Here is a 27,001-nt window from a genome sequence, read left to right on the forward strand (position 1 = left end):
GCCTCTCCCGCCAGCATGCAGCCGCCCCCCGGCGAGAGCCGCCTCCTCCTCGTCTCTCCCCGCCCCGCCGGAGCAGGCGCTTCCGGCCCGGGCGGGGACAGGGCGCGGGGAGGTTCCGCTTCTCCCAAGGCAGATGCTGCGGGCGGCGGCGGCGGAGCATCCGCGGCGTCTGCGGGGAAGATGAACTACATGCCGGGCACCGCCAGCCTCATCCAGGACATCGACAGTGAGTACCGCGCCGCGACCGAGGCGCCTGGGCGCCTTTCCGCCGCCCGAGACCGGCGGCTCCTCCTCGGGAAGCCGTGCCAAGCGCCGCCCTTTCCTTCCCGCCTCCTCTTCCCTCCTGGCTCTCCGCTTTCGTTATGCCCCCTTTCCCCTTCGCGACCCCTTTTTCCTTTCTCAGGCCCCCCACCCCACCCGCAGCTTGGAAACAACACAGAGGCTGCCTAATACATCTTTGCACGCACGCTGCACCTTCGGAGCACAGCTCCTGGTGCCTCGAAGAATTCTGGGTACTGTAGTTCGCTAAGGGTCGCTGGGCGCTGTAATTAGGTGAGGGGGCAAACTACAGCGCCCAGGATTCTTTGAGGGAAAGAATGCGATTCAGAGGTATAAGGCAGTAGCCTTTTCAGACACTGTTTCGTTTACAGTGGGACCTCGGGTTACAGACGCTTTAGGTTACAGACTCCGCTAACCCAGAAATAGTGCTTTAGGTTAAGAACTTTGCTTCAGGATAAGAACAGAAATCATGCTCTGGCAGCGCGGCGGCGGCAGCAGGAGGCCCCATTAGCTAAAGTGGTGCTTCAGGTTAAGAACAGTTTCAGGTTAAGAATGGACCTCCGGAATGAATTAAGTACTTAACCCGAGGTACCACTGTAACTGCAAACGCGTGTTTGGGGTCCCGTTTCAAACCCCATGGGTGGTTGGCATCGGTCTGTCTCAGGAGACAATGGAGGAGTGTGCCTCTGGGGGTGAAGTCAAACCATTGGAGAGTTACAGCGCCTGCTGTGGCTGCAAAAACATTTTGTTGCATGTGGGGCAGATGAAGGCATCCCACTTTGCTGCTGCAAGGGGTACCAGGGCGCTTCTCTCTGCACTCCTCCCAGCAGTCATTCCTCCTCTGGTCAGGTGGTACCTCAGATCAGTCCGTGACTCACCAAGCCAAAGACCAGTGGTATAGTACGCACACAGCCTCCCCAACCACGTTGGGTTAGTGTTGCCAACACTGGCTGGCAGCCGCTCTCAGGCTTCCAGGCTGGGAACATTCAAAGCCCTATGTAGAGATGCTGGGGGGATTCCTTTGGATCAGCCCATTCCCCCAAACATAGGAAGCTGCCTTATAGTCAAAGCAGCGTTTCTGTCAACTGATCCACAATTCTCCCCCCCCCCCCATTACGCATCAGTTCTGCAAGGATGGGGAGGCTGTGGCCCTCCAGAAGTTGCTAGACTCCCAATTCCTATCAGCTGCAGCCAGCATGGCCGATGGGAGCTGCAGTCCGGCCACATCTGGAGGGCCACAGCTTCCATAACCCTGCCCTATTGGATCACACTTCCGGCCCAACACCTGGTTTTCCCCATAGCCAACTAGAGATCTTTAGGAAGCCCAAAGCAGGGCATACGGCTCTCTCACCTATGTTCCCCAACAACGGGCGTTTCAGCATTTTCCGTGGGAAAAACTTCAGTGATCTAATAAGCAAACCTTTAGTTGGCAGAGTGGGTGACGCTGGCCGCCACTAACTTGCTTCTACTGCAAAGCTGAACTTGTGGGTTCTTCTTTTTCTCACAGTTTATAGTCAGACGATGGAACTTGCTCCCACTGGAGGCAGTGATGTCCACCAAATAGGATGGCTTTAAAAGACGGTTAGACAGATTCTTGGAAGTGAGGGCTATCAGTGGCTACTGCCTCCACAGTTGGAGGCATTAATGCTTCCACTTACTGATTGCTGGAAACTATGGGAGGGTGGCGCTGTGGTCTAAACCACTGAGCCTCTAAGCTTGCCGATCAGAAGGTTGGCGGTTCGAATCCCCGTGACAGGGTGAGCTCCTGTTGCTCGGTCCCTATCCTGCCAACCTAGCAGTTCAAAAGCACATCAAAGTGCAAGTAGATAAATAGGTACCACTCTGGCAGGAAGGTAAACAGCATTTCCATGCGCTGCTCTGGTTCACCAGAAGCGGCTTAGTCATGCTGGCCACATGACCCAGAAGCTGCACGCCGGTTCCCTCGGCCAATAAAGCGAGATGATTGCAGCAACCCCAGGGTCATCCATGACTGGACCTAACGGTCAGGGGTCCCTTTACCTTTTATGGGGGGGAGAGGGCTTGTGTTCTGATTGCTGATTTCCCACAGGCATCTCACTGGCCACTGTAAGAACAAGACGCTGGACTAGATGGGCCCTTGGCCTGATCCAGCAACCTCTTACATTCTTATGTTCACTAATGAAGTTTTCCCTTTTTATTTTCTCCCAGAGAAACACTTGGTTCTCCTCCGGGACGGTCGGACGCTGATTGGATATTTACGCAGCATTGATCAGTTTGGTATGCCAACGTAAACTTACCTTTTTGGGTGCTAGCCTGTTTCATTCCCCATTGTGTGGGCTGTATTTGACCATGACCAGGAATCCAGCAACGGAATATGCATGTGTTTGGAGGGAGAACTTTGCATTCTGATTTACTTGACTGTGTTGATTTATTTATTGCATGTACAGTGTGCCTTGCAAGACGAAAAGAATCCGTTCTGTGATTCTCTTCGTCTAGTGGTTTTTTTGTCTTGCGAAACAAGCCCATTGACGGATTAGCGGATTAGCGCTTTTAGCGGCTTTTAGCGGCTTATCTGCTGATCGGATCAGCTGATAAGTGGCTTAGCGGCTTAGAAAAAGGGGGGAAGGGGGGGGACAGCAGGAACTCGCAAGACATTGTCATATTGCGAAGCAAGCCCATAGGAAATTCGTTTTGCGAAGCACCTCCAAAACGGAAAACTCTTTCGTCTAGCGAGTTTTCCGTCTTGCGGGGCACCACTGTATATGCCACCTTTTGCTTCCAAGGAACTCAGGGTGCCATCCATTGATCTCCCCCTCCCCATTTCACCCTCACAGCAACCCTGTGAGGTAGGTTAGGATAAGAGACGGCGAGGGGCCCAAGGTCACCCAGTGAACTTCATGGCTGAGTGGGGACTGCAGCAGTTGCTGTCCCCAAAGGGAGTGGCTATGGAATAGTTGTGAAGACTTGAGATACAAATCAAGAGGTCCCTGATTAGACTCTCATCCTTTCCATGAACACATCAGGTTTGACTTAGTAAAACTCCATTCTTTCCTTAGCCCCATTTCCCATTGTCACATAAAGTCAAAGTAATCTCTTATCTTAGTGTTATCATTAAGCATAATAAAATGATGATGATTATTATTTATACCGCACCCATCTGGCTGGGTTTCCTCAGCCACTCTGGACAGCTTACAGCACATTAAAAATTGTAAAACATTAGACATTAAAATTTTTCCTGAACATGGTTGCCTTCAGGTGTCTTCTAAAAGTCAGATAGTTGTTTATTTCCTTGACATCTAATGGGAGGGTGTTCCACAGGGAGGGCGCCACTACCGAGAAGGTCCCCTGCCTAGTCTAGTTCACAAATCGCAGAAAATTTCTGCTTATTAAACTACAGTTTATTAAATCACAGCTTTGTGTTCTAGACGTGAACCTAGCTTAACTGGGGTTTGTTTACTGCCAACAATCTGAAGCCATGTTTTTCTTGACTATTGCACCCCAAACACTCACCAAACTACCAAGGCATGAGATGAAAGCAGCTGGAAAACAAACTAAACTTTAGCAAAATGGAGTGTGGTTTGTTTGATCTTTTGTAGGGCAGTTCATGGAATGTTAGAAAGTATTGGAGGGTTTTGACCAGGTGGCAGGTGTGATGATGACCCTGCATGGGAAGCCATTGCTTTTTCACTCTCTTCTCATGACACATTACTTTCATCATTTGTGTAAGAAGTTTTGCGGAGTCTCCAGGGAGTGCTAAATAAAGATGGCAGATCAGACTCTGATCTAGGAGCAGGGCGCTGGGGAACCTTCCAGGGGCCACCTGCTGGTGTGGCCAGAGGGAGAAGTGGTCATAATAGTGGATATGGCTTTGAGCAATAGGCTGAATTTTAGCCCCACAAAAGTCAGGTTTCTGCACACTTCTTCCCTCCAGGCTCCCACATCTCTCCTTTTGCCATCCAGGCAAAGAGGCATTCTCATGGTTTGAGGACATATTCCAATCATTAAAAGCATTCAGGGAAGGTGTAGGGTAAGACTGTGGAGGTGTGTGGCCTGGGGGAAATCCCAAGGGCCAAGTATAAAGGTCTGGAGGGCCACTTTGGCCCCTGGACCTGAGGCTCTCCACCCCTGTCTTAAAAGCATGCCCACACACTCAGATCTGCACTTGCACAGTTGTGATGGAGTTGGAGGTCAGACTGAGCAGCTGCTGTTTTGCCTGAGCGGTCTGTGTGTTTGTCCTCCCTCAATTAATTATGATCAATACGAAGCCTGGTGCTGCTTGTATGTGTATGCATTCTTTAGGGAAAGAAAAAGCCAGCTTTCTGCTTTCTAAACACTGCTTGAGGCCTGGGAGAGTGTCTCTCCACCCCCACCCCCCGATCAGATTAGGGTCAGAGAATCCTTGAACCTCACGTGGCGCCTTCAGCAGAGATCAGATCTTCCCAAGGCTGGCTACAAGGTTAAACAGGATTTTTAATGCAAGGTTAAACAGGGTTTCAGTGGAAGACAGGAGGGCCTGGCGTGCTCTGGTCCATGGGGTCACGAAGAGTCGGACACGACTAAACAACAACAAAAACACAAGGTTTTGTTTTCCTATAGCCTGCCCCCCTTCCCAGGAAGTGAGCTTATGTGGTGCCAGTGGCAGGGATGCATGAAGCTGCCATCTTAAATTAAGTGCCCTGGGGCATTATGGGGGATTTAAAATGACAGCGGCTTGCTGCTGCTTCCAGGAAAGCCTGAAGCCAAGAAAAGCCCACAACAGACATTGGTGCTGGTGGGTCCAGCTGAGGGGTTGAGGCCCTGACAGCTACTCAGAACACAAGGGCTGTGCAAGGACCTGGAGGTGCCTAAACTGCCTCTGAAGCTTAGCAGGATGTGTAGGGATCAGCTAGAATTCCCTGGTGGGGAGTCTGCTTGCATGAAGAACGTCCCAGGTTGAACCTCTGCTAGTTAGAGGGGTCAAGCGTTATGGAAGATGGCTGTGTGAAATCCTGGAGCGCTGGTTCCAGTCAGAAATGAGGCGGACCTGTAGTCTGACTTGTTGCAAGGCAGCTCCCACCTTGTGTTTATTTTACAGCCATACCTCGTGTTACGTTTGCTTCAGGTTGCGTGTTTTCAGGTTGCGTCCCGCGGCGACCCAGAAGTAACGGAATGGGTTACTTCCGGGTTTCGCCGCATGCGCAGACGCGCAAAACGATATCACACACATGTGCAGAAGTGGCAAATCACAACCTGCGCGTACGCAAACGTGGGTTGCGTTCTTTTCAGGTTGCGAACGGGCCTCTGGAACGGATCCCGTTCGCAACCAGAGGTACCACTGTATTAGATTTTCATTGCACTTACTGATTTATCCCAACTTTTTCCGCGAGACATATGCGGTTAACCCCTCATTTAATCCCTGCCACAACCCTGTGAGGTCGGTCAGGCTGAGAGGCTCTGGCTGGCCGCAGGTGACCTGGCTGAGGGGGGAATTTGAACCTTGGTCTCCCAGCTCCTAGTCTGAAACTTGAGCCACTATGCCACACTGGAACCCGGGGACAAAAGTGCCACAGCCATGGAGATCTCTGTCAGCCTGTACCACTAGAGGGAGCCTTATGCCTAAAAAGGAGCTTTTGACTCAAGAAAAAAACAGGGAAAAACAGGAGTCTCTTTTTTAGATTAAATCCTTGTACAGTGGTACCTCTGGCTGCGAACGGGATCACAACCTGAACAGAACGCAACCCGTGTCTGCGTGTGTGTGGGTCGTGATTCGCCGCTTCTGCGCATTCGTGTGATGTCATTTTGCGTGCCTGCGCATGCGCGAGCAGCGAAACCCGGAAGTAACCCATTCTGTTACTTCCAGGTCACCGCGGGACTCATCCTGAAAATGCTCAACCTGAAGCAAACGTAACATGAGGTATGACTGTACTAGGCAGCCCTAAGATATCTGGGTAGGCCTTTTAAGAAGTGGAACCATGAAGCTCCATCCAACTGAGTTTTTCTCAGAGTTGCTCCATTTAAGCTAACAGATCAAATCATTGGGTCTGCTCTGAGCAGGACTAGCATTGTGCCCTTCTAAAAGCTTGACACAATGCAGTTAAGATGCAGTCCTCTAGCTCTCTTCAGAAACTCGGCTGCAGGCCTTCCTTCCCTGTAAGGGTGAAAGTTGCATCTTGAGAGCCAGCACAATGGATGTTGGGTTCGGGGCTGAGGGGACTTGACTTTAAATCCCTGCTCTGCCACAAAGGCGGCTGGTTGTCCTTGAGCAAGTCCGGCTCCATCTTCCTAACCTAGCCCAGCCCTCATGGCGGTAAAATAATATTATGCCCGCTTCCTTTGTCCGAAGGAAAGGTGAGGTAAGAAGAGTCTTGCTGGATCAGCCATATGAGAACCTCATCCAGCGTCTTGTTCCTATGATGGCCAGTCTGATGCTTCCACAAAGCCCAGAAGCTCTGCTTGAAGGCAATAGCTCTTTCTCACGGAGTGCCTCCAGTTATTGGTGTTTAGAGGCATATTACGGCCACATTCACAGCATACATTTATAAAGCCCTATGATACGGCTTTAAAGTCATAGCTTCCCCCAAAGAATTCTGGGAACTGTAGTTTGCTAACAGTGCATAGAGCTGTTCCCATCACTTGGCAACGATTCTCAGAGTGGTTTAGTAGTCAATCCCTCTTCCCAAGGAACTGGTTATTGTAGTTCTGTGAGGGGTGAATAGGGGTCTCCTTAACAACTCGCAGGACCCTTTCTGTACCCTGTTGTGTCCCCATCTTCTTTCCTCTGGGCCAGAAAATTAGATTTCTCGCTAAGAACACATTGAATTCCTGCTGAACAAGAGCCATTAGGTTGATGAAGAAATCATTATTATTACTCATTCTTGTTGGTTTTTTAGAACCTCTCTTCCACCATTGTACTGCTCAGTTCAAAATACAAACTTTATACCAGCACTGCAATTTAGAAATTGGGTTTTTTGAATGAACAAAGTTTGAACAGAATGTGCCTAGCGGAAACTAATTTACAGGGAAATTCCTATTCGGATGGATCCTCCACAATCTTCTCAGTTACTTATAAACTAGGAACTACTTAGATCAGCTACAGGAAGGGTGGGATACAAATTGAATAAATTGAATAAATATATAAAAATAGACTTGCAATACATCCATGATTTTTGAATTATTGTATGACGTTAAAACAATTACACTAAGGCGTTTCTAAGGACAATTTATTATATGCCTTAGCAACTAGCTTTCTTGAATTGCCTCTGTTGATGTTTAATAGGAGACGAAATGAGAGCTGGGCCTTGGCAGCACTGGTGTAAAAAGTAAGGAGCAATACATCACAGAATGTTGAATAACTCCTTTTTATAGTTTCAAATGTGAAATGCCCCTTTTTGATTGCATTTGACTGATGATATTAACAGTGAAGATAATAGAATAGAATCCCTCAGTACTAAACTGGAAGGGTTTAGTCTTAATGTGTTGTCTTAATGCTGGCTTCATGCAGCCTTGCTCATCATGCTATAAAATCAGATTACCATGCGCAAATGTAATAGAACTAATAAGAGACATCATGTGTCATATTGTGCCAGTGAATCCTTTGGTTGTCTTGTTGGGTTATGTGAAACAACACTTAGCTAAGGAATTTGAAGAACAGTTTTTGCATATAAGAACATAGGGGTGGCATCATGACTTTAAGAAAGCCATTGGATGTCCCTGCAAAAATAGAAATCAAAGTCATGGACTATGGTGGACTTCACAAAACCAGCCAACTTGATTTTGATCAGAAATGGAAGGCGAATGTGATGTTGTGGTGTTTAATAGAGTTTTGCAGGAAAAATCTCAAGGTTTGTGCCATCTTTATATTTATCATTTCACAATACGGGTTCTCTTTCTTTGTTAAAGAAGCTTGTATCATTGAACTAATGCAAAGCCATAATAGATGCCAGCTTTGGTAAGGTCTCTACTGCATCTTGGTCATTGCATTTGCTCCTTTGGGGGTATTAGAATTTGCATACGGCTGTTTTCTGTCTACACTAGGAAAAGCAAAACTGGGATTATGACATCTGGCTTTAAAAATCCGAAGTCCGAAGATTTGGTCCATTTTGCTTAATATTTACATCATTGGTTTTCAACTAGCGGGTCCAGGGAACTCAATATTGTGTCTCAAATTGACCTTAGGTGGGTCGTAAGAGAAGCATTATCACAACACAAATATATGGCAAAAGAAGTAAGGAATGAAGCTTCCATGTCTATGCTGGGCTATAGATAGGTCCTGGGAAAGGCTGAAGACTACTCACTGTCTGACTGTCAGCAGCTCTCCAGAATTTTTTCAGCAAGTCTTTCCCAGCTCTGCCTGGGACTTATACCAGGAATATTGAACCGGGGACCTCTACAAGTATCCATGTACTTGGCCACTGTGCTACAGACCTTACATGTGAAGGAGATCCAGTTGAAATGGACCGCCTCATGATGTCCAGTCATCCTCCTCCTTAGGGAACAAGGGTTTAATACTTTCCCATTCTGTCCTGACATGAATAACATCCTGAAACTTTTTAGTTTTGAAGAAGGGCTTTGAAGAAGTGGCTGAATGCGTACTTTGAACATAAAAGCTTCCAGATTCAATAATTGGCATCTCCAGGAAGAGTTGGGAAATACTCCTTAGACCCTGGAGAGCTATGGATTCCTGAAGATCAGCTGTCAGTTCCAGTGCAGCACCTAGTTTTTCAGAAAAGTTTTGAAATCTATGGGCAACTGTGTGCCAGATGAAGCTTTGTCCAAGGCACAGACATGAGCGCAAGCGTCCTCTGTCCTTGCCTTACCTAATTTCTCTGCTGCCGGCTATTGCTCCGTGCCCCTTCATTACTTGAAGACCTGCCACATTGCCAGAAAATCCTAATATGCAAAAATCCAAATATTACAATACAGATGTATGATAATTTCCCGAGGAAATTCTGCATAAAACCTTGCCTTTTCTAAGGGGAGCATGTGGGGTTTGTTTTGCATTGTTCCTGGGACAAAATATATGCCAAAATGTTTTAACTGTTAAATCCAAAGGTTGCATTCAGCTAAGGCCTACTCTAGAGTACACCAATTAATGAACTTAATGAACTTCAGTTAGTCATATCCATTAACTCCACTGGGTCTCCTCTGAGTAGGACTAGCATTAAATAGTGCACAAAAACATTCAGCAGGCTCCTCTTTTATTCCTATGAAAAGAAATAAATTCAGGAGCTGGACTACTGATTTCTGCCCACAGCAGCAGGGCTGTGACATAGTCCTCGAAATAATCTCAGGCCCGGAACATCTTGAAATCTGAGTATCTACACACAGATGAGGGATCTGTGGTGCTCTAGAATACAACTCCCATCATCCCTGAGCACTGTCGTCTTGCTGGTTGTGGCTGATGGGAGTTGTAGTCCAACATCATCCGCAGGACCACAGGTCCTCTGTCCCTGATCTAGAGGGTGCCCTAAGTCTCCAGAATGAGTGCCTGTGTGCCTGTAGCCAGGAACCAGCAGTCAACGTTCTTATCTGAATAATCTTCCACTTCACTTTACACGCTGGGAGCTCCTGGCTTTCTTCAAGATAAACTAGTTTATAATTAAGGCCTTGCTTGGCAAATAGTTGGGTTTTTAGTCATATGCAGCGCATAAGAACATTGCTCAGTAATTTTTAAAAGCCCTTGTAAACACTGGAGATAGTGTCAGGATGTACTCTCTGGCCGGCTAAAACCTCTTGAAAGCTGCCTAATAGGTCCTCGTGATTTTTTGGTTCTTTAAAAAAAAATACTGTTGCCAGTTGTGACATTAGAGCTACAGGACTGAAATAGTTCTCTTCTCTACACACTTCCCCCCTCCCATCCCCGATCATTAAAAAAACACACCATCTAGGCCATTGCTCTAGAATAAGCAGTGTTGTTCATGACTATGGAATAGAATGTTTGATAAGATGCTTCTCTGGGAAAGGGCCTTCCCAAGAAGATTGTGGCTGCCTGGCTTACTTGCATTTTTCCCTTGAAGAGCTGGACATTGTTATTCTGTCTGTGCATTTTTATTCATCTTGCTCTTACGACTGTTTTTAAATTTTAATTATTATCTATCTATCTATCTATCTATCTATCTATCTAATCTATCTATCCATATATATATATTTGTATTTGCAAGTCTCATTAAAGAATGAAGAAGCTAAAAAGAAAGAAAAAAAGGGAATTGGACAAGGCTGTAGAATGGTAAAGGTAAAGGGACCCCTAACCATTAGGGATTCCTAATAGAACCACTAATGTTCTTGGTAGTTCTTGAAACTACCAGCATGAGTTTGACCAAACTGCGGGAGGCAGTGGATGACAGGAGTGCCTGGCGTGCTCTGGTCCATGGGGTCACGAAGAGTCAGACAAGACTAAACGACTAAACAACAACAACCATTAGGTCCAGTCGTAACCGACTCTGGGGTTGCGGCGCTCATCTCGCTTTATTGACTGAGGGAGCCGGCGTACAGCTTCCGGGTCATGTGGCCAGCATGACTAAGCCGCTTCTGGCGAACCAGAGCAGCGCACGGAAACGCCGTTTAACTTTCCACCGGAGCGGTACCTATTTATCTACTTGCACTTTGAGGTGCTTTCGAACTGCTAGGTTGGCAGGAGCAGGGACTGAGCAACGGGCGCTCACCCCATCTCGGGGATTCGAACCGCCGACCTTCTGATCGGCAAGTCCTAGGCTCTGGTTTAACCCACAGCGCCACCTGCGTCCCTTTGTAGTGTTACCCCTCGCTTAATTTCCTTCCCCTTCTGCAGCTGATCTGCATCTGCTTTGATTGGGGCAAGGCCGTACCTGTTCTTCGCAAAGTGCCACATACATAGGTGAAGCCAACAGCACTTCAGTATGTTCACTCCCCAACACACACGTAGAGACAGTAAAATTCAAACCCCATATAGCTTCCACCCCAGTTTTGAAGCTGTCCAAAGCAAGATGGCCTTTACTTATGGTTGTCCTGTAAGTTGTCAAGTAACCTCGGAAGGCAAACAGCCATCTCCTTCAGGTCACCAGGCCTGAGAGCTTTGGGGGAACCATATGGGGGTTCCTTCATGGGGTTGATGTTAACTTCACAAATGACTGAGATTGATGGGTCTTGGCACATACTGATTAAGAACAGAGAGTGTCGTTGCTCATACGCTTCCCATAGGCATCTGTTGGTCAACATGATCCTGGATGAGATAGACCTTTGGTGTGATCTAGAAGGGCTCTATATATTTTATTTGGCTTCCGACTTGCATGGACTTTGTCTTCAAGGTCACCAATGTGATTTAGAAATTAGAAATACTTTGTCACTTGTACAACTTGTATACGGTGAGATTACACGAGCACCCCCCACTCAGCTCTCTTAGTCTTAATTCCCCTCGTTTACTGACGCACACCCACCAAACCCGAAAGTCAGTTGCCCTGTTGTTATCTTTTCATTCAGCAGCCTAACAGCCCATGGATAGAAGCTGTTCTTTACCCTGTTGGTGTGACTAATCATGCTTCTATATCTTCTGCCTGAGGGCAGGAGATCAAGAAAGTGCCGGCCAGGGTGTGAATCATCCCTGAGAATTTTCCTCTCTCCTGAGGCAACGACCTTCCGCTATTTCATCCAGTGGATTCACGGAATAGCCCATAATATCTTGTGCTGTATTCACCACCCTCTGTAGGCACTTCCTATCAGTTGATGTCAAACCAGTGTACCACACCGTGATGCAGTATGAAAGGACACTTTCTATTATTGACCGGTAGAAGGAGATCATCAGATGCTGATTGACATCGTTCTTCCGCAATACTCTGAGGAGATTAGTGCTTGGGATATCAACATGGCATTACTCCTTGATTGTCTGGCCTTTGGCTCAACTTGCCTAGTACTCTATCCTGTGGTCCCTTGCAGGAGCCTTTCCAGTTAGAGGATGTCTGAGGGAGGACAGGGGTGGAACCTGGAACCTTCTGCATGCAAACTACGGCCCTCTCAGAGCACTCACAAGACTGCTGACAAATTGCTGTCAGAAAATGAGGGGGTTATGTCTTTTGGTTCTAGTGCCATTCCACACCGGGGGCAGGGGCGTTTTGAGAGAAGATGGTTCTTAGAAGCTTGAATCATATTGAAGGCGGGTAGCTGCACATTCAGTTTTCAATGCCTGTATTGCCACAAATTTCTGTCTGATTTTCCATCTCCATTCCTCTCTGTCTCTCCCTGAACCTTGTAGCAAACCTGGTGTTGCACCAGACGGTGGAGCGCATTCATGTGGGCAAAAAGTACGGTGACATCCCTCGGGGCATCTTTGTGGTGAGAGGCGAGAACGTCGTACTTCTGGGAGAAATTGTAAGTAAACCCTGTCGCATAGACTTTATTTGGGGCTTATTGGGCAGTGGTATCTCCTGCCGTGCTCAGTTTTGTCGGTGGAGAAAGGCTTGTCCTAAATGCCATTTTTCCTTCTCGTGCAGCCCTGCAGTTAAACACTAGCCTAGCAAGTGATTAAGAATAAACTGCGACCCGAACTTGAAAATGATGCTAACCAAATTAATAGAGAACTGGTAATTATAAAATTGTTTATATCGGTTATGTAAAGTGCTTTATTAATGTGAGTCCTATGTTAGTTTGCATCATTTGGAAGTTCAGGTTCCAGTTTGTTCTTAATTCCTTCTCTTGGTTTGTTAGAGGTTCCTCCTTTCGCGATAAGCACCAGCCTGGTAGCCACAAGGCATTGCGTGCAGGCGAGTGAGTAGGCTTGTAGAGGAAGGAGAGAGTCCTCTGTGCCCTGCATAGAAACCAAGCAGGCTGGTGGAGCCCCCTTTCCCACACCAAAACAGAAATTCAGTTCTCAATCCCTCCTCTGCCATTCACCAGAAGATGTGTGTGTGTGTTGGCAGGTTAGTAACTTTAGTAGGCTTACTTGTAAGGCTGTTCTAACACTGAGACCAGGTGATCCCATGCAAGCAAAAGAGGGCCACTTAAAATGATGGCTGTTTATGAATGCCTGTGAAATATGGGCTTCCAGGACCTTCCAAATGCTGGAGGCGAGCATAGGCCACACCTACACAATACTTTCAGAGTGTTTTGATGTCATTTTGACAGCTATGGTTTCCCCCAAAAGGGAACAGCAGTCTTTTAAGGGTCCTGAGGATTGTTAGGAGACCCCTATTCCCCTATTCTACAATTCCCAGAGTTCCCTGATTGATTGTTAAACCATTCTGGAAATGGTAGCTCTGTGAGGGAAATAGGATTTTCCTAGCAACACTCTCCTCTCCTCTCAGCACTCTTAACAAGCTACAATTCCCTGGCTTCTGTGAGGGAAGCTATGGCTGTTAAAGTGGTATCATAGTGATTTAAATGTATGGGGCAGATATGGCCAAAATAGGGGAAAATACTTCTAGGCTAGCCATCTCTCTAAAAGGGACGCGGGTGGCGCTGTGGGTTAAACCACAGAGCCTAGGATTTGCCGATCAGAAGGTTGGCGGTTCGAATCCCCACGATGGGGTGAGCTCCCGTTGCTCTGTCCCTGCTCCTGCCCATCTAGCAGTTCGAAAGCACGTCAAAGTGCAAATAGATAAATAGGTACTGCTCCGGCGGGAAGGTGAAAGGCGTTTCCGTGCGCTGCTCTGGTTCTCCAGAAGTGGCCACATGACCCGGAAGCTGTACCCTGGCTCCCTTGGCCAATAAAGCGAGATGAGCGCCACAACCCCAGAGTCGATCATGACTGGACCTAATGGTCAGGGGTCCCTTTACCTTTACCTAGCCATCTCTCTGGTAATGTTAGTTTTGTAGGCGCATGATATTATTTTAAAGTGAAGAAATGCATTCCTGTTATGAGTTGCACAAGACACAGGATTGCAACCTCCCTGATTCAAAAGCCTTGTCTGATGGAATGCGTCACATTCTCAAATCCGAGCTCTGATCCCATCTGCAACCAAGGCATAGGCACTTTTCACACAAGTTTTAGATGGTCTTGCATTTTTTTCTGGATGAGGGATGACCAAATCATGTGAACATTGCATCCATTCGTTTTGGGAGGCTCTTTTCTGCTTCGCCTTAACCACTGTGATGAATGATGCTCCCCCTGTTTAAGGGGGGGGGGTCCTTGTAATTGTTTGCTCTTCTGTCAGCACAGAGACTTGGCAATTGTAGTTCATCTCAACAGACAAAGGGCAAAGTTTGGAGTGGCAAGGAGCCGTGGGGTTCTTATCTTTCTTTACCTCCCCCCTGGGACTTTTGCATTAAGCATAACAGAAGAACCCTTTTTTGACATTCTTGCACCATTTTGGTGCCTTGAATCAAATTGAGGCCTTTTACTCAAACCATGCAGATTGCTTGCATTCAGTCTCTATCTACTATGTTATCCTGGTGGAGAGCAGCCTGGTGTCTAGACTCCCTTACAACCTGTCAATTTCATTGCTAGACAGGAAGATTATATCCTGTTTCAAGGGGGGACGGGACACAACTTGATACCTCTTGGGTACATGGCTCCCTCAGACACCCCTTGGGGCCCACAAAGACCCTCCTCCTTTATCTCATTTTTTTAAGGGGAGTTGGGCTGTTGTGTGTGTAAAATTTTCATTTGATTTGGGATGTAGGGCAGAGTTCTTATCCCATTTGTAGGTTGGCCCTTGAGACAACTAGCAATTTTCATTCTCCCCCGCCCCATCTCATGCATTGCTAAAGTGTCATCTGTTGTAGCAGCAGCAACAGAAACACCTTGGACAACTTACACGGTCATTTTGTTTGTTTGTTTAGAATGTATAAGCCCCACTTCCTCCCATGAGGTGCCCAGTGTTTAAAAAGAGCTGTTGCAAACAGCTGTTATCCATCATGGCTCAATAAAGCCTTCATCCTCAGAGCGAACATATCTCTGTGGACCAGATATTGGAGACGTCCCTTGTCTTCATCTTCTGCTTTTGATCACTTGGTTGGCAGGTGGCTGGCAGCTTTGGAGGGCACAGTGTTGGCATCAATGGCCCTTTCCTCATTAGCCAGGCATCTCGTCGTGGTTTGCCTTTTGTCCTTTTCATGGAAATGAAAAATCTTCTCTAGGCATTTTACCATTCTCTGTACCAGGGGAAGGGAAGCTTTTCCAGCCCATGAGCTACATGCTAGATGCCAGAGGCAAAAGTGGCCAGAACAAGTCATGTACATTTGGCCTTTGTACAGTGGGCAGCCCTCTCTATCCTCCAAGCCAAGCAAGCAAGAGGGATTGTCAGAGTCCAAAGACACATTCCAGACAGGCAGAAACACTAAATCAGGATGTGAAACAAAACTGTGAAACAAAACAACAGCAGTGTTGCCTGCAGGGAGTTCCGAGGGCCAGGTGTCGAGGTCTTGGGGTCCACATCCAGCCCCTTGGGCCTGAGCTTTGTCACTCCTGCTGTGTGCTCGACGCAAACTCGGCAGTGGTGCACCCACCAGAATCTTACGCTGCTGAAAGTGGGGTGGAGATACTTTAACCCTCCTCTCCTCAACCTCAAAAAAGGTGGTGTGGGTTGACAAATTTGAGTGGCAGCTGAGCCTTCCTTTTCTGTTGCAGGACCTGGAGAAGGAAAGCGACACACCTTTGCAGCAAGTGTCGATTGAGGAGATCCTGGAAGTGCAGCGAATAGAGCAGCAAGCCAAGCAGGAGTCGGAGAAGCTGAAAGTGCAAGCGCTGAAGGAGCGGGGCCTCTCCATTCCACGGGCTGATACACTAGATGAATACTAGGCATTCAGTCCAGACAATCACAGCAGCCCCCAAGATTGAATTAGCATTTAGGGCCCCCTCGCGATGTGCATTTCCCCACCAACACCTCTTTTCCCCCCCTTTCCCTGCGCCCTGAGTGCGAAACACAATTTAATCATGATTTATCATTGTTGCCGAAGACCTGAAAAGATCCCAGTGTTACGTAATCCAAGGTGATGGAGCAGCTGTCAACAATCCTGGCTAGGGATGAAACTTTTTTTTTCTTTCTTTCTTTTTTCCTTTTGTGACTTTGGAGGAGGTGGAATTAAGCCTCCCCTGACATGTAAATAAAAACTGACTCTGCGAACCCGGGTCTTGCTTAGGCTAGAACCCTTTGAGAGTTTTGTGCTCGCCTTTTCAACTTTTAGCTTTTCTCTAAAAGTGTAAAGCGAATTCAGTGAAGGCACCTTTGCCTCTTAAAAACTGGGCTGGTGGAGATTTTGGTGCCTGAATTGGAGGCAGGTGTGTGGGAAATCTGTGCCCTTCCAGAGGTTGGTAACTTGTGTTCAGAAGCTTGGGACTTAGAAATAAGAACCTGGACTCAGGCTATGTTTGTTACATTTATTTTAGAGTCCTCTCCTCTCTCACAGTTCCATATGGTGGTGTTCCTTTCAGAGCTCTCTGTGCATCCTGGGTCCACGCTTAACCCAGAGCATTCTGGGCATCCTGGTCTGGATCAAGCAATGGATCCTGCCATAAACATTGCAATGGCCTATGACTCTATCACCCCTGACAGTTGAGCCCTGGCTAGGGCTGATGGGAATCGTGGTACGAAAAGACATCTGGAGGACTTGACTATAGGTTCCCCATCCTCGCTTTAAAGATGTCCGTCTGTCAGTCGGGACTGAGCAGGCTTAATAACAGGCAACTAAGTGAATCTCTGAATATTAATTCCCAGTCATTGGTATTGGCATTAATCTTTTTGTTGGTTGAGATAGATAAATGGCTTCTATTCCTCTACATGCACCATACATAGCATATCTACAAGGGACCTTCTGCGCTGCGTTCTCCCATACACAATTATAATCATTCAGAGGGGGAAAGTGGAGTCACACTTCCTGGGCCAGCCTCCCATTGTCCCACTGTGGCCTGGTCTGTGAGTATCTCACAGGCTTTAAGGATAAATGTGGCAGCAGAGAGCCAACTGCAAGCAACCAAACTCTAAACCACATAGGGTGCCTGATGCTTTACAACAGGCTTCCCGCTTTAGAAGATGCCTTTAAAACATGTGACAGGCAACAGGAGGGTATCCTGAGAAGCATGCCCTTGTTCTCTCCCTGGGCATGATTTTTGCTACCTAAGCGGGCGGTTATTATTTATTTACCTTTTGTACACTGCTTTTCCACATGTGGAGTGGGACGCGGGTGGCGCTGTGGAGTGGGACACGGGTGGCGCTGTGGGTAAAACCTCAGCGCCTAGGACTTGCCGATCGCATGGTCAGCGGTTCAAATCCCCGCAGCGGGGTGAGCTCCCGTCGTTCGGTTCCAGCGTCTGCCAACCTAGCAGTTCGAAAGCACCCCCGGGTGCAAGTAGATATCAACCCTGGCAATCAATGGGGTGACAGATGTCGCAGCCAGATCGCCCTCACATATAGATAAATAGGGACCGCTTACTAGCGGGAAGGTAAACACCGTTCCGTGTGCTGCGCTGGCTCGCCAGATGCAGCTTGTCACGCTGGCCACGTGACCCGGAAGTGTCTGCGGACAGCGCTGGCTCCCGGCCTCTAGAGTGAGATGAGCGCACAACCCTAGAGTCTGGCAAGACTGGCCTGTACGGGCAGGGGTACCTTTACCTTTTACCTTTCCACATGAATGTACAGTCATACCTCAGGATGAATACACTTCAGGTTAAATATTTTCAGGTTGCGCTCTGCAGCGACCCAGAAGTAACGGAGCGTGTTACTTCCGGGTTTCACCGCTCGCGCATGCGCAGACGCTCAAAATGACGTCATGCGTGGAAGCGGCGAAACGCAACCCGCTCAGTTGCGTGTTACGTTCGCTTCAGGATGCGAATGGGGCTCCGGAACGGATCCTGTTTGCATCCAGAGGTACCACTGTACGCGAAGCAGCTCAAAATGCCAACAAAAATGCAATAACAGTCTAATCATTTGGAAACAAAGCGGTCCATCTAAAATGGCTCCAGTACAGATGCAGACTGGACAAAAACTCTCCTTAAAAGGCTTGTTAGAAGAGGAACATCATCAGTAGGTGATGCTTGTTCTTTCCCACTTTGCAATTAGGTGCCACCTGTGTGGTCCCAAAGTAGCTTACGAAAGATACTTCATTTCATACTTATCCTTGTTTATTTAACTAATTTATAAATGGCTTCACAGCCTGAGATCATCAACAAGAGAGAAGACAAATTCCCACAACTGTTAACACCATTTCTGCAAACAAAAAACAAAACCATTCCTACAAATGTGCAGTTAGTATTTCAGAAATTATTGGGTCATATCTCGGGGAAAGCCTTCTGAAAACGAAACCCTCTTCAGTATTGTCTAAAGACCCTGTCTGATTTCAGCTGGTTGTTGAATTTGAGAGGGCTGGAGCTGCAACACTAAGAGCCTGATTTCTCTGCTGTGCCCCATCTGAGGAGCACAGTTGCTGGGCAGGCATAGGGCAAGGCCGTCCCTTAGCTATCCTTGGCCCAAGTTGCTTGGGGCTTTAAATGCTAAACACAAAACATGCACAGAGCAGCCCATGCAGCTCCCTCAGCAGAGGTGTTCCATGGTGTCGGAAAAGCCCATCCAGCAACCTAGCTGCTGTATTCTGCACAGGCTACAGATTCTGGGTAGAGCCTAAGGCAGGGTTCCCAAGCATCATTCTAGTGGTCCACACTGTGTCTCTGAAGTCTATGACATTTGAATGCTAAGAGAGCATATACAAAATAAGCAATAAAAACACAAAAATCATGCAGCATCCAGCACAGCGCATTACAATTGCTACCCTTTTTGTTGTTTGTTGGCATCTGTCTCAAGAGACAATGGAGTGTGCCTCGAAGGGTGGAGTCAAACCATTGATTTCATTAGCAGCACCAAAGGGACCTCCCATGACACAAGCCTGGGCAATGCGTATGGAAGTCCTAGGCTGCCCAAACAAGACCAGCCCTCTTGGCCTCACAGATGTGGTCCAATGGAAAGCAGAGCAACATGTTTGGCACAGGTTGGCTGCAGGAGTTGCTGGAAGGAGGAGTACAAGGTGCTATCCAACCAGTGTGTAGGCTTCACCCCTTAGCTTTTCCTTCTGAAGATGTTCTGCAAGGCAGTGCAGGTTTAGGAACAGTGTTTTCCTTCTACATGGGCCAAGTTGATGAGCCCCATCTGCCCCTCAAAATTGCTACAACAGGCCAAAAAATATTTGTGGTTCATCAAGACACCATTTTTAAGTGGTCTCTGGGCAATGGTGTGTGTGTGTTTTGGGGAACAGCTGACCTAAGGGAAGACCCACCTAGAGCTCATTTCACTAATTAATCTGGAAGTTGCCAGAACATTCCACCCCAATCATCTACGTATATAGTAATGAAGCTAAGCAGGTTTGGGTCTGGTCAGTGCCAGAATGGGAGACTGCTTGTGGACCCAAAATACACAGCTTTGAGTTTCCTAATGGAAGAGAGATTGAGTATAAAAATATTAAGGAATCGGTCCCCACGAAGCTTCTAATATTTTATAAGCATTTGAAATGGTTCTATCTCTTGCCTGCGTTAGTTCAAAAAAGCATTTGTCTAGGCTTGGTGAATATAGTAGAGAGGAAAGTGTAAAGATCACCTGCTCAAAAACCAAACTTGCGATCTTTGGGAAGAAACACCAGAGACTCAGACAGTCAACAGATGAGCAACCAGTTTGCCAAGTGACTTAATCTTAAGTACTTATCTCGGAAGTTATTTTAAAGATAAGGGGCAATAAACCTTTTCCAGCCTGAGGAATCTTAGAGGATAATTTCTTGGGAAAGTTGTGAATTCTGCCCCCTAGTGTGATTAGAGTGTCAGACTAGGACCTGGGAGACCAGGGTTCAAGAAACCTGGAAAACTTGTTTTCTAAATGTTGTTACTTGAAGTTACTTATATTGTGCAGGTGGAGAGAAAAGAACTCCTGAAAACACTTTACTGAGGAAAACAGTATACTAATTCAAGGAGAAAGGAACAGAGGGGTTTTGTCTTTCATACTCCAGGCCTTGTATGTAGCTTGGAGACATTCAACCAAACCTATAGAGGAAAAACTCTCAAAACTACCTAGTATGCTATATCAGCTAAGATCATGCCATTCTGCCTGCTTGCTAAGCAACACCACACCCCTCCTTCTCTTGGCTAGTTGACTAACACAGAATTAACCCTTAAGTTGTACACAAAATGATCCCTGCTGCTGTACCTCCACCAATAAGAAACTCCCAATACAGTGGTACCTCAGGTTACATACGCTTCAGGTTACAGACCTGAAGAAACCCAGAAATAGTACTTCGGGTTAAGAACTTTGCTTCAGGATAAGAACAGAAATTGTGCGGCGGCAGTGGGAGGCCCCATTAGCTAAAGTGGTGTTTCAGGTTAAGAACAGTTTCAGGTTAAGAACAAACCTCCAGAACGAATTAAGTTCTTAACCGGAGGTATCACTGTATTGTTGTGTGTGCACATTATTTGGTCAACCCCAATGCATATGTTAAGCTCAAGAGATAGGCTTGATGTACAAAGCACATTTTCTGATATAAGTTCAAAGTGTTCCTGGTCCTTTTGGCAGCATTAAAATTGCAACTTCAGAATTTCCTAGTCAGTTAATTTAAGCTAATGTAAGCCTTTGTGGCTATCTCCTCTGAGACTATGTCATTGGCAATGACTGGTAGTTGATATTGTCATACTCCTTATTGCCCACAAAGATAGGTTTACAGAAATCCTGAGATGGAAGATCTTAAAAATCAAAAAATGAACTTGGAGAGACAGTTACAAAACAGAACTAGTTCTTGAACTCCCTCCACCCACTTTTACATCAACTCCCTGCCCCACTTCCTGCTTTGTGTATCATCTTACTTGGCAAAGAGTTCTTGAGAACCTGAAAGCTTGTCACACTTTTGTGACATTTCATTGGCTCCCAATAAATGTATTGCCCAACTGTGGATTTGGAAATTTTTCTTCTTTTTATTTTATTAGGCTTACCCTCAAAAACCATCCCAGAAAAAATATACTGACTTTTCTGTGACTTGCAGTTTTTCCTCTTGCTCTAGCTACTGCAAGGATCTGTGCCAAAGTGCCAAAGGGGTGCCTTGCTTTCATGGTAATTTTATTGTCTTTTTGCCATATGCTTGAGTTGGTTTTTCCTATTCTTTATGTTACTGCTTTTAAAATAATCATCCTTAATTCTGGCTTTTATGTACTGTGATTCATATACATTACATTCTTAGTATTTACAAACATGATTTGATTGCTGTGCACCAACAACTTTTCCATGCTGGTCTCTACAGTCACAGCAGCTGCTGCAACCTTTCAACAGTTTGACTTCACTCCCAAAGGTCTACTCCTCCTCCATTATCTCCCGGGACAGATAGATGCAGCAACAACCAACCAACTTTGGGGAGTGGCTGGATCTTTGCAAAGATTTTTGACCCCAAGCAATGCAAACATGACCCACATACAAAACAAACAAACAAACAAACAAACCTCTTACTATTGTGCCAAGCTATGGGTTGTTTCCTACTCATAATAGTGTCAGGAGTGCGTGCTGGAGCCAGGCCCTGTGACCGGTAGGGCTTCGCAGGACTGGGGCCTTCCTAAGTTTGTTCTGGAGAGGCAAGGTGCGGCCGCTTGGTAACTCACTGCACCTGGTGGCAAGAGCCGGGAAGGGATATAAGGTCAGCCTTTTTTCCTGCCTTGCTGCGTTTGGCTTCTTGCTTCCTGATCCTCGGACCCTTGACTTTGTGACTCCTTGCTTCTTGACCCTTGGACCCCTGGCTTCTGGACTCTCGTTCCTGCTCCCACCCCGCCATCTTGCCCCTGGTCCCGACGTCCTCAGCCAGGATTTCGATCGCCTGTAGACCGGACCTTGACAAATAGCCCCAATGAAATTAATGGACCTAAGTTAGCAATGCCTATTAATTTCAGTGAGTCTTCTCTGAGTACAGCTAGCATTGGCTTCAATAATAATAATAATAATAATAATTATTATTATTATTATTATTATTATTATTATTATTATTATTTATACCCCGCCCATCTGGCTGGGTTTCGCCAGCCACTCTGGGCAGCTTCCAACAAAACACTAAAATACAATAACCTATTAAATATTAAAAGCTTCCCTAAACAGGGCTGCCTTCAGATGTCTTCTAAAAGTTTGGTAGTTATTTTTCTCTTTGACATCTGGTGGGAGGGCATTCCACAGGGCGGGCCCTACTACCGAGAAGGCCCTGTGCCTGGTTCACTGTAACTTGGCTTCTCGCGGCGAGGGAACCACCAGAAGGCCCTCGGCACTGGACCTCAGTGTCCGGGCTGAATGATGGGGGTGGAGACACTCCTTCAACCCATTGGAAGGCTGAGTGATCCACATCCAGCAATTGTGTAGGCATGTGAAAGAAGCCACAATGCAGAAAACATACCCACTATACTCCAGAGCCATAGAATGCCAGTACATTGTTCAAGCTAAGCTGGCCTTAGCACGGGCAGTGCTGAGACCAGTGTCTGAACTGGGGCAATCTTCTGAAAGAGGGAGATGGAACAGGGTGTACGGAAACATGTAGAAAGACTGGCTAAAAAAGGCGCAAGGTGTGGAGCCCTGCATCTAATGTGACACAAGCAAGATCAGACACATTAATCACAAACACACCTAGTTTTGTCCTGTGCACTTTTCTGCTGCTACTTATTTACACCTGTCACAGAGGGAAGCGAATGGCAGCCATTCCAGGCAGTATGTATGTGCACAAGCCAAGGCCTGACTTGGGGCAGGCTGGCACCACACCCGCAAGCACAGGAAGTTGCACCTTCCTTAACAGTTGCTTACGACCACAGGGGCAGAGCGCAGAAAAGGCACATTTTTCAGGGTGTAGGACCCAAGTGGAATGCCAAGTTTTCTTATAAGGCATCCACACCACACAAATTGTAGGGAGAAAGTTTGACGCAAGTTGTGGGTGTTGCAGACAGTGGCGGAGTTTCATGCTCCAGCACCGGGGCTGGAGAGCAGGTGGGAGCGGAGCTGGCGCATGTCCCGGGGGTGGTGTGGTGCGCAACCTGGGGGCGTGGCATGCCGCCTATGGGGGCATGTCGCCCAGCGCGGGCAGGGTGCAGCTGCGATGGCACCCCACCAGGTTCACGCTGCCGGGGGCAGTGCGCTCCCCCTGCACTCCTCTTCCTCCGCCAGTGGTTGCAGATCAGCAAATTTGCACCCCAAAACTAGTGGCTCTTCATCTAATCCATCTAAGGCATTTTGTTCTTGGACCTTTTTATTCCTGGATAAATGGAGCAGTGGGGAATGAGCTTTGCCGCAATCGAAAAAAGATAAGAAACTCATGTGATTGTGCAGAGGAACTCTGACAGGATTTTTGTAAGGTTGTCACAACTTGGAGTAACTGTTCGGTGTTGCTGGAACCTCTTAATGACCCCAGACTATTCCATTTTAACATTTCAGAAGTAGCACTAGTTGAACAGATGATACAGAAAAAAGAAGGCATCTGCATACCTTACCAGTCTGGACCGGTAATTAGACGCTTTGAAAATTACTTTTCTCCATGGTAGACATAGAATTTAAACTTTTTGAGTGATACATTCACACTCTTCTATTAGGCCAACTAGCTTAGAGTTCCAAGTTTGCAAAGCTTACATGCCAGGACACAACCTATGTCAAGTTAATAATTCTCCCACTGGTTGTAAGGATAGAATTATAAGCAGTGAAATCAAGGGAACTTAAAATAGCTCAACTTGAACTGGATTGTACTGCGTGAGATTTTACCTAGTAGCTCCATGTATTCGGAGAAAAAAACTCATGATGTTAAAAGTGATGTTCTTCCAGTGACTGAGATATCCGCTGACACTTATTGCCAATAGCTTCAGCACAACAGAATGGCTTTCTCCAGGCAATACAAAAGTAGTCTTGGGGGGGTGAATTTAATAAGCTAAGTAGCAGCTATTAGCTTAGGTGGCTTTAGCAAAAGTCAAGTCTTATGCATTAAAAAAGGAGAATTTTTTAAAAAAATTGTCCAGTAGCACCTTAGAGGCCAACTAAGTTTGTTCTGGGTATAAGCTTTCATGTGCATGCACACTTCTTCAGATACCAACACGGATACCTACCTGAATTAAAAAAGGAGAGTTCAAGCAGCAACTGTTACCCTTCAGAGATGTAAATGAGCCTCCACATCTGGGAACAATAGGAGTACCAGAAGCCAGTGACAAAATAAGGACCATCTTCATCATGCCCTGCAAAGGAGGAGCATCTGATTGGAAAATGTGGGTGATAAGAAGACTATAGTCTGTCAATTTTAGTGCAAAGGCCTTTACAATGGACGGCAGAGAATAAAAGGAAAACTTTCATCTGGAATCAATACAATACAGTGGTACCTCTGGTTATGTACTTAAATCGTTCTTAACCTGAAACTGTTCTTAACCTGAAGCACCACTTTAGCTAATGGGGCCTCCTGCTGCTGCCACGCCGCCAGAGCACGATTTCTGTTCTCATCCTGAAGCAAAGTTCTTAACCCAAGGTACTATTTCTGGGTTAGCGGAGTCTGTAACCTGAAGCGTATGTAACTTCAGGTACCACTGTAATGTAATTGTTGTGATATATCAGAACGGAAGACACGGTGGAGGTTGATCCATTGAGGCAAATGGGGCTCTACCCCACCAACCCTGGTCCCCAGTCCTCCAGGCCCACCTGTAATTGCATCTCCATCTCCTTCCACCCTCCATCCAGGCAAGCAAGCAAGAGACTTTATGTTTCAAGGACATGTTCCAGCTAGACAAGAGCACCTGAGGAGGAGAAGGATCAGGGCTGGTGAGGCGGGATGTGTCCTGGGCAGTGGCGTAGCGTGGGTTGTCAGCACCCGGGGCAAGGCAAGTAATTTGCGCCCCCTAACCCGTGGATTTGCGCCCCCTAACCCTAACCCCCAGATGTTGCGCCCCTGCACCCCCCACGCTACGCCACTGGTCCTGGGGAATCTCTTGAGGACCAGACAGAGGGGCTTACATTTGAGACACGTGTGTCTGTACGTGTGTGTGTGCCGAGCTTCTCCCTCCCCGCAACCCACACCTGACTAGTGTGACCTCACTGGCGACTGCCTGCCTGTTCTCCATGCGGGATGCTCCCTGCGCTCAACCTAACGGCGGCGAACTACATTTCCCAGGATGCACTGGAGCGCAAAACTTTTGCACGCTCTCTCTCTTTTTTGGAAGAAGGTGGGTAGAGGAGGTTACATAAGTCCCAGAACGTTGACACATCGCTGCCCCGCCCCCGCGGGAGCGACGTCACCGGCCCGGAGCCCCGCCCTCGTGGAACGTTTGGTAGCCAGTTTCAGATTGCTACAGTCGCGCTCGCGTCCACGCTATTTCCTGCTGCCGCTGGGGGGGGGGGTGGAAAGATTCCTGCGCTCTGGCTCGCCGTCTCCCCCCAACCCCCCAGATTCTTGCGTGGGGGGCCCCGGATTCCTGATCCCCTTAAACAAGAATAAATCCTGCTTGCGGGGGAAACGACGGACCGAGCCTCTGAGCTGCGCCTCCGCATCACAAGGACTGGATTTAGGATCTCTTCGTCTCCTGTTTCCTTCTCCCCCCATCTGGGCATGGTGCGCTGGGGAGGGGGGTGAAGGGGCTTTTCCTCAGCGCTGCTGACCCCCTCCGCCCCCCCATCCCTACCCCGGGAGGGGTTTTACCGGCGCCGGAAAGCCTCCTTCCAAGGGGAGGGGGCGGTGCGCGAGGCAAGGGATCCCTGGATCGCATTGCATTGCGGCTGTTGCTCCTAGGAGGAAGGAAAAGAAAGGCTTTGCTCCTTTTCGTCCAGCCTTTGCCCACTCCTTCCCCCTCCCCCTTCCCCATTTCCTCTACGCTCTTTTTTTTTTCTTCATTTTAATCATCTGTTCGATTTCGCCTCGGAAGGAAAAGGAATATATATGTATATATATGAATGACTATGCTGCCTTGAGGACTCGGATGCTGGCGGCCTCTTTTTAAAAGGGGAAAAAATCGGGAGGCGGGGAAAATCACCTTGCAGAGGATCTTCGAAGAAACCAGCTGCCCCTTCTGCCTCGTTTTCCCCTCGACCCTGCCGCAGCAGCATCACTCAAGCTGGAGCACTATGGAGCTGGAGAATATTGTGGCCAACACAGTCTTGCTCAAAGCCAGAGAAGGTAAGAGATGGGGGGGGGCGTGTGGTACAGGCGTGGGTCTTGCTCCTGGGTGAGGGGGGGCGCTCCCCTCCCCTCTTCCCTCTCTCTTCCCCCAACCCAGAACTGGCATAATGGTTTTAGCAGAAAGAAAGTTGGGCTCTTGTCTCCGGCCGTTCCTGTGTGGCGATGGGGGTTTCCCCGGAGCGCCCAGAGAAAGCGTGTGCGCCCGTGGGTGTAACTTTGTGTCGGTGCAGGTAGGTCGTGCCCAGAGGTGGGAACTGGTCCAATGGCACCCGGTGGAGCTGGAGGGATTTGAACTCAGGCCTAGGCCAACAAGTGGAAGGAGGGGGGAGCCCAGGGGGCATCTGCAGAGAGCAGGTCCAGAATGGTGGACCAGCAAGAATTATTTTGCTTCCCAAATGAAAACGACCAGAGAAAGGAGCCACTGCCTTCTTTGTGAAAGTGAGATCTTAAATTAGCAGTATGACCCTAAGCATACTTCTTTAGATTAGAAGCAGGCTTCCTGGAGTTCAGTGGGGCTTATTCCCAATAAGTGTGTGCAGAATCATAGCCTCAATACTGTGACCATTATGGTAATTTAGCAGCCTTTAAAAATGGGGGTGGACTCTGTTTTATATTCCAGTCCCTCCCCTCATTAGGGTTTTTTTTTAAATTAATGGGGATAGACAAAATTTTGAATTTGCCCAAGGGTTCAAATCCCACTGCAGCCAATGACCTGTGTGTAGGCCTTAGGCTA

General features: G+C 47.5%; 2 protein-coding genes and 1 long non-coding RNA gene across 3 annotated transcripts in view; 2 read left to right on the plus strand and 1 right to left on the minus strand.

The window, feature by feature from the left end:
* LSM1 (LSM1 homolog, mRNA degradation associated) lies at window positions 1–16,268 on the plus strand. Its single transcript, XM_081171878.1, has 4 exons — window positions 1–226; window positions 2,467–2,535; window positions 12,461–12,576; window positions 15,773–16,268. The coding sequence occupies exons 1-4, from the start codon at window positions 16–18 to the stop codon at window positions 15,941–15,943; spliced, it is 567 nt and encodes a 188-aa protein (XP_081028004.1). The 5' UTR covers window positions 1–15; the 3' UTR covers window positions 15,944–16,268.
* On the minus strand, window positions 5,930–25,882 carry LOC308574270. Its single transcript, XR_014002422.1, has 3 exons — window positions 25,792–25,882; window positions 24,218–24,343; window positions 5,930–9,126 (listed from the first exon to the last, which is right to left on the minus strand). It is a non-coding gene; the product is annotated as an uncharacterized lncRNA (long non-coding RNA).
* Window positions 25,412–27,001, plus strand: part of LOC308574159 (G protein-coupled receptor kinase 5-like) — an 80,383-nt gene continuing 78,793 nt past the window's right edge. Inside the window, exon 1 of the mRNA XM_081171696.1 lies at window positions 25,412–26,265. Coding sequence (XP_081027822.1) covers window positions 26,214–26,265 — 52 coding nt within the window. The 5' untranslated portion in view covers window positions 25,412–26,213. The remainder of the gene's footprint in view (window positions 26,266–27,001) is intronic.

Source organism: Podarcis bocagei (assembly GCF_964188305.1).
Source record: "Podarcis bocagei genome assembly, chromosome: 15".
Lineage (NCBI taxonomy): Eukaryota > Metazoa > Chordata > Lepidosauria > Squamata > Lacertidae > Podarcis > Podarcis bocagei.

What these genes read in the sequence shown, in the direction of transcription:
- LSM1 (XM_081171878.1), top strand. Translation starts at nt 16, where the DNA reads ATGCAGCCGCCCCCCGGCGAGAGCCGCCTCCTCCTCGTCTCTCCCCGC. An exon ending in ACGCAGCATTGATCAGTTTG is followed by an intron (nt 2,536 to 12,460) that starts GTATGCCAACGT and finishes TGAACCTTGTAG; the next exon opens with CAAACCTGGTGTTGCACCAG. An exon ending in TCGTACTTCTGGGAGAAATT is followed by an intron (nt 12,577 to 15,772) that starts GTAAGTAAACCC and finishes TTTCTGTTGCAG; the next exon opens with GACCTGGAGAAGGAAAGCGA.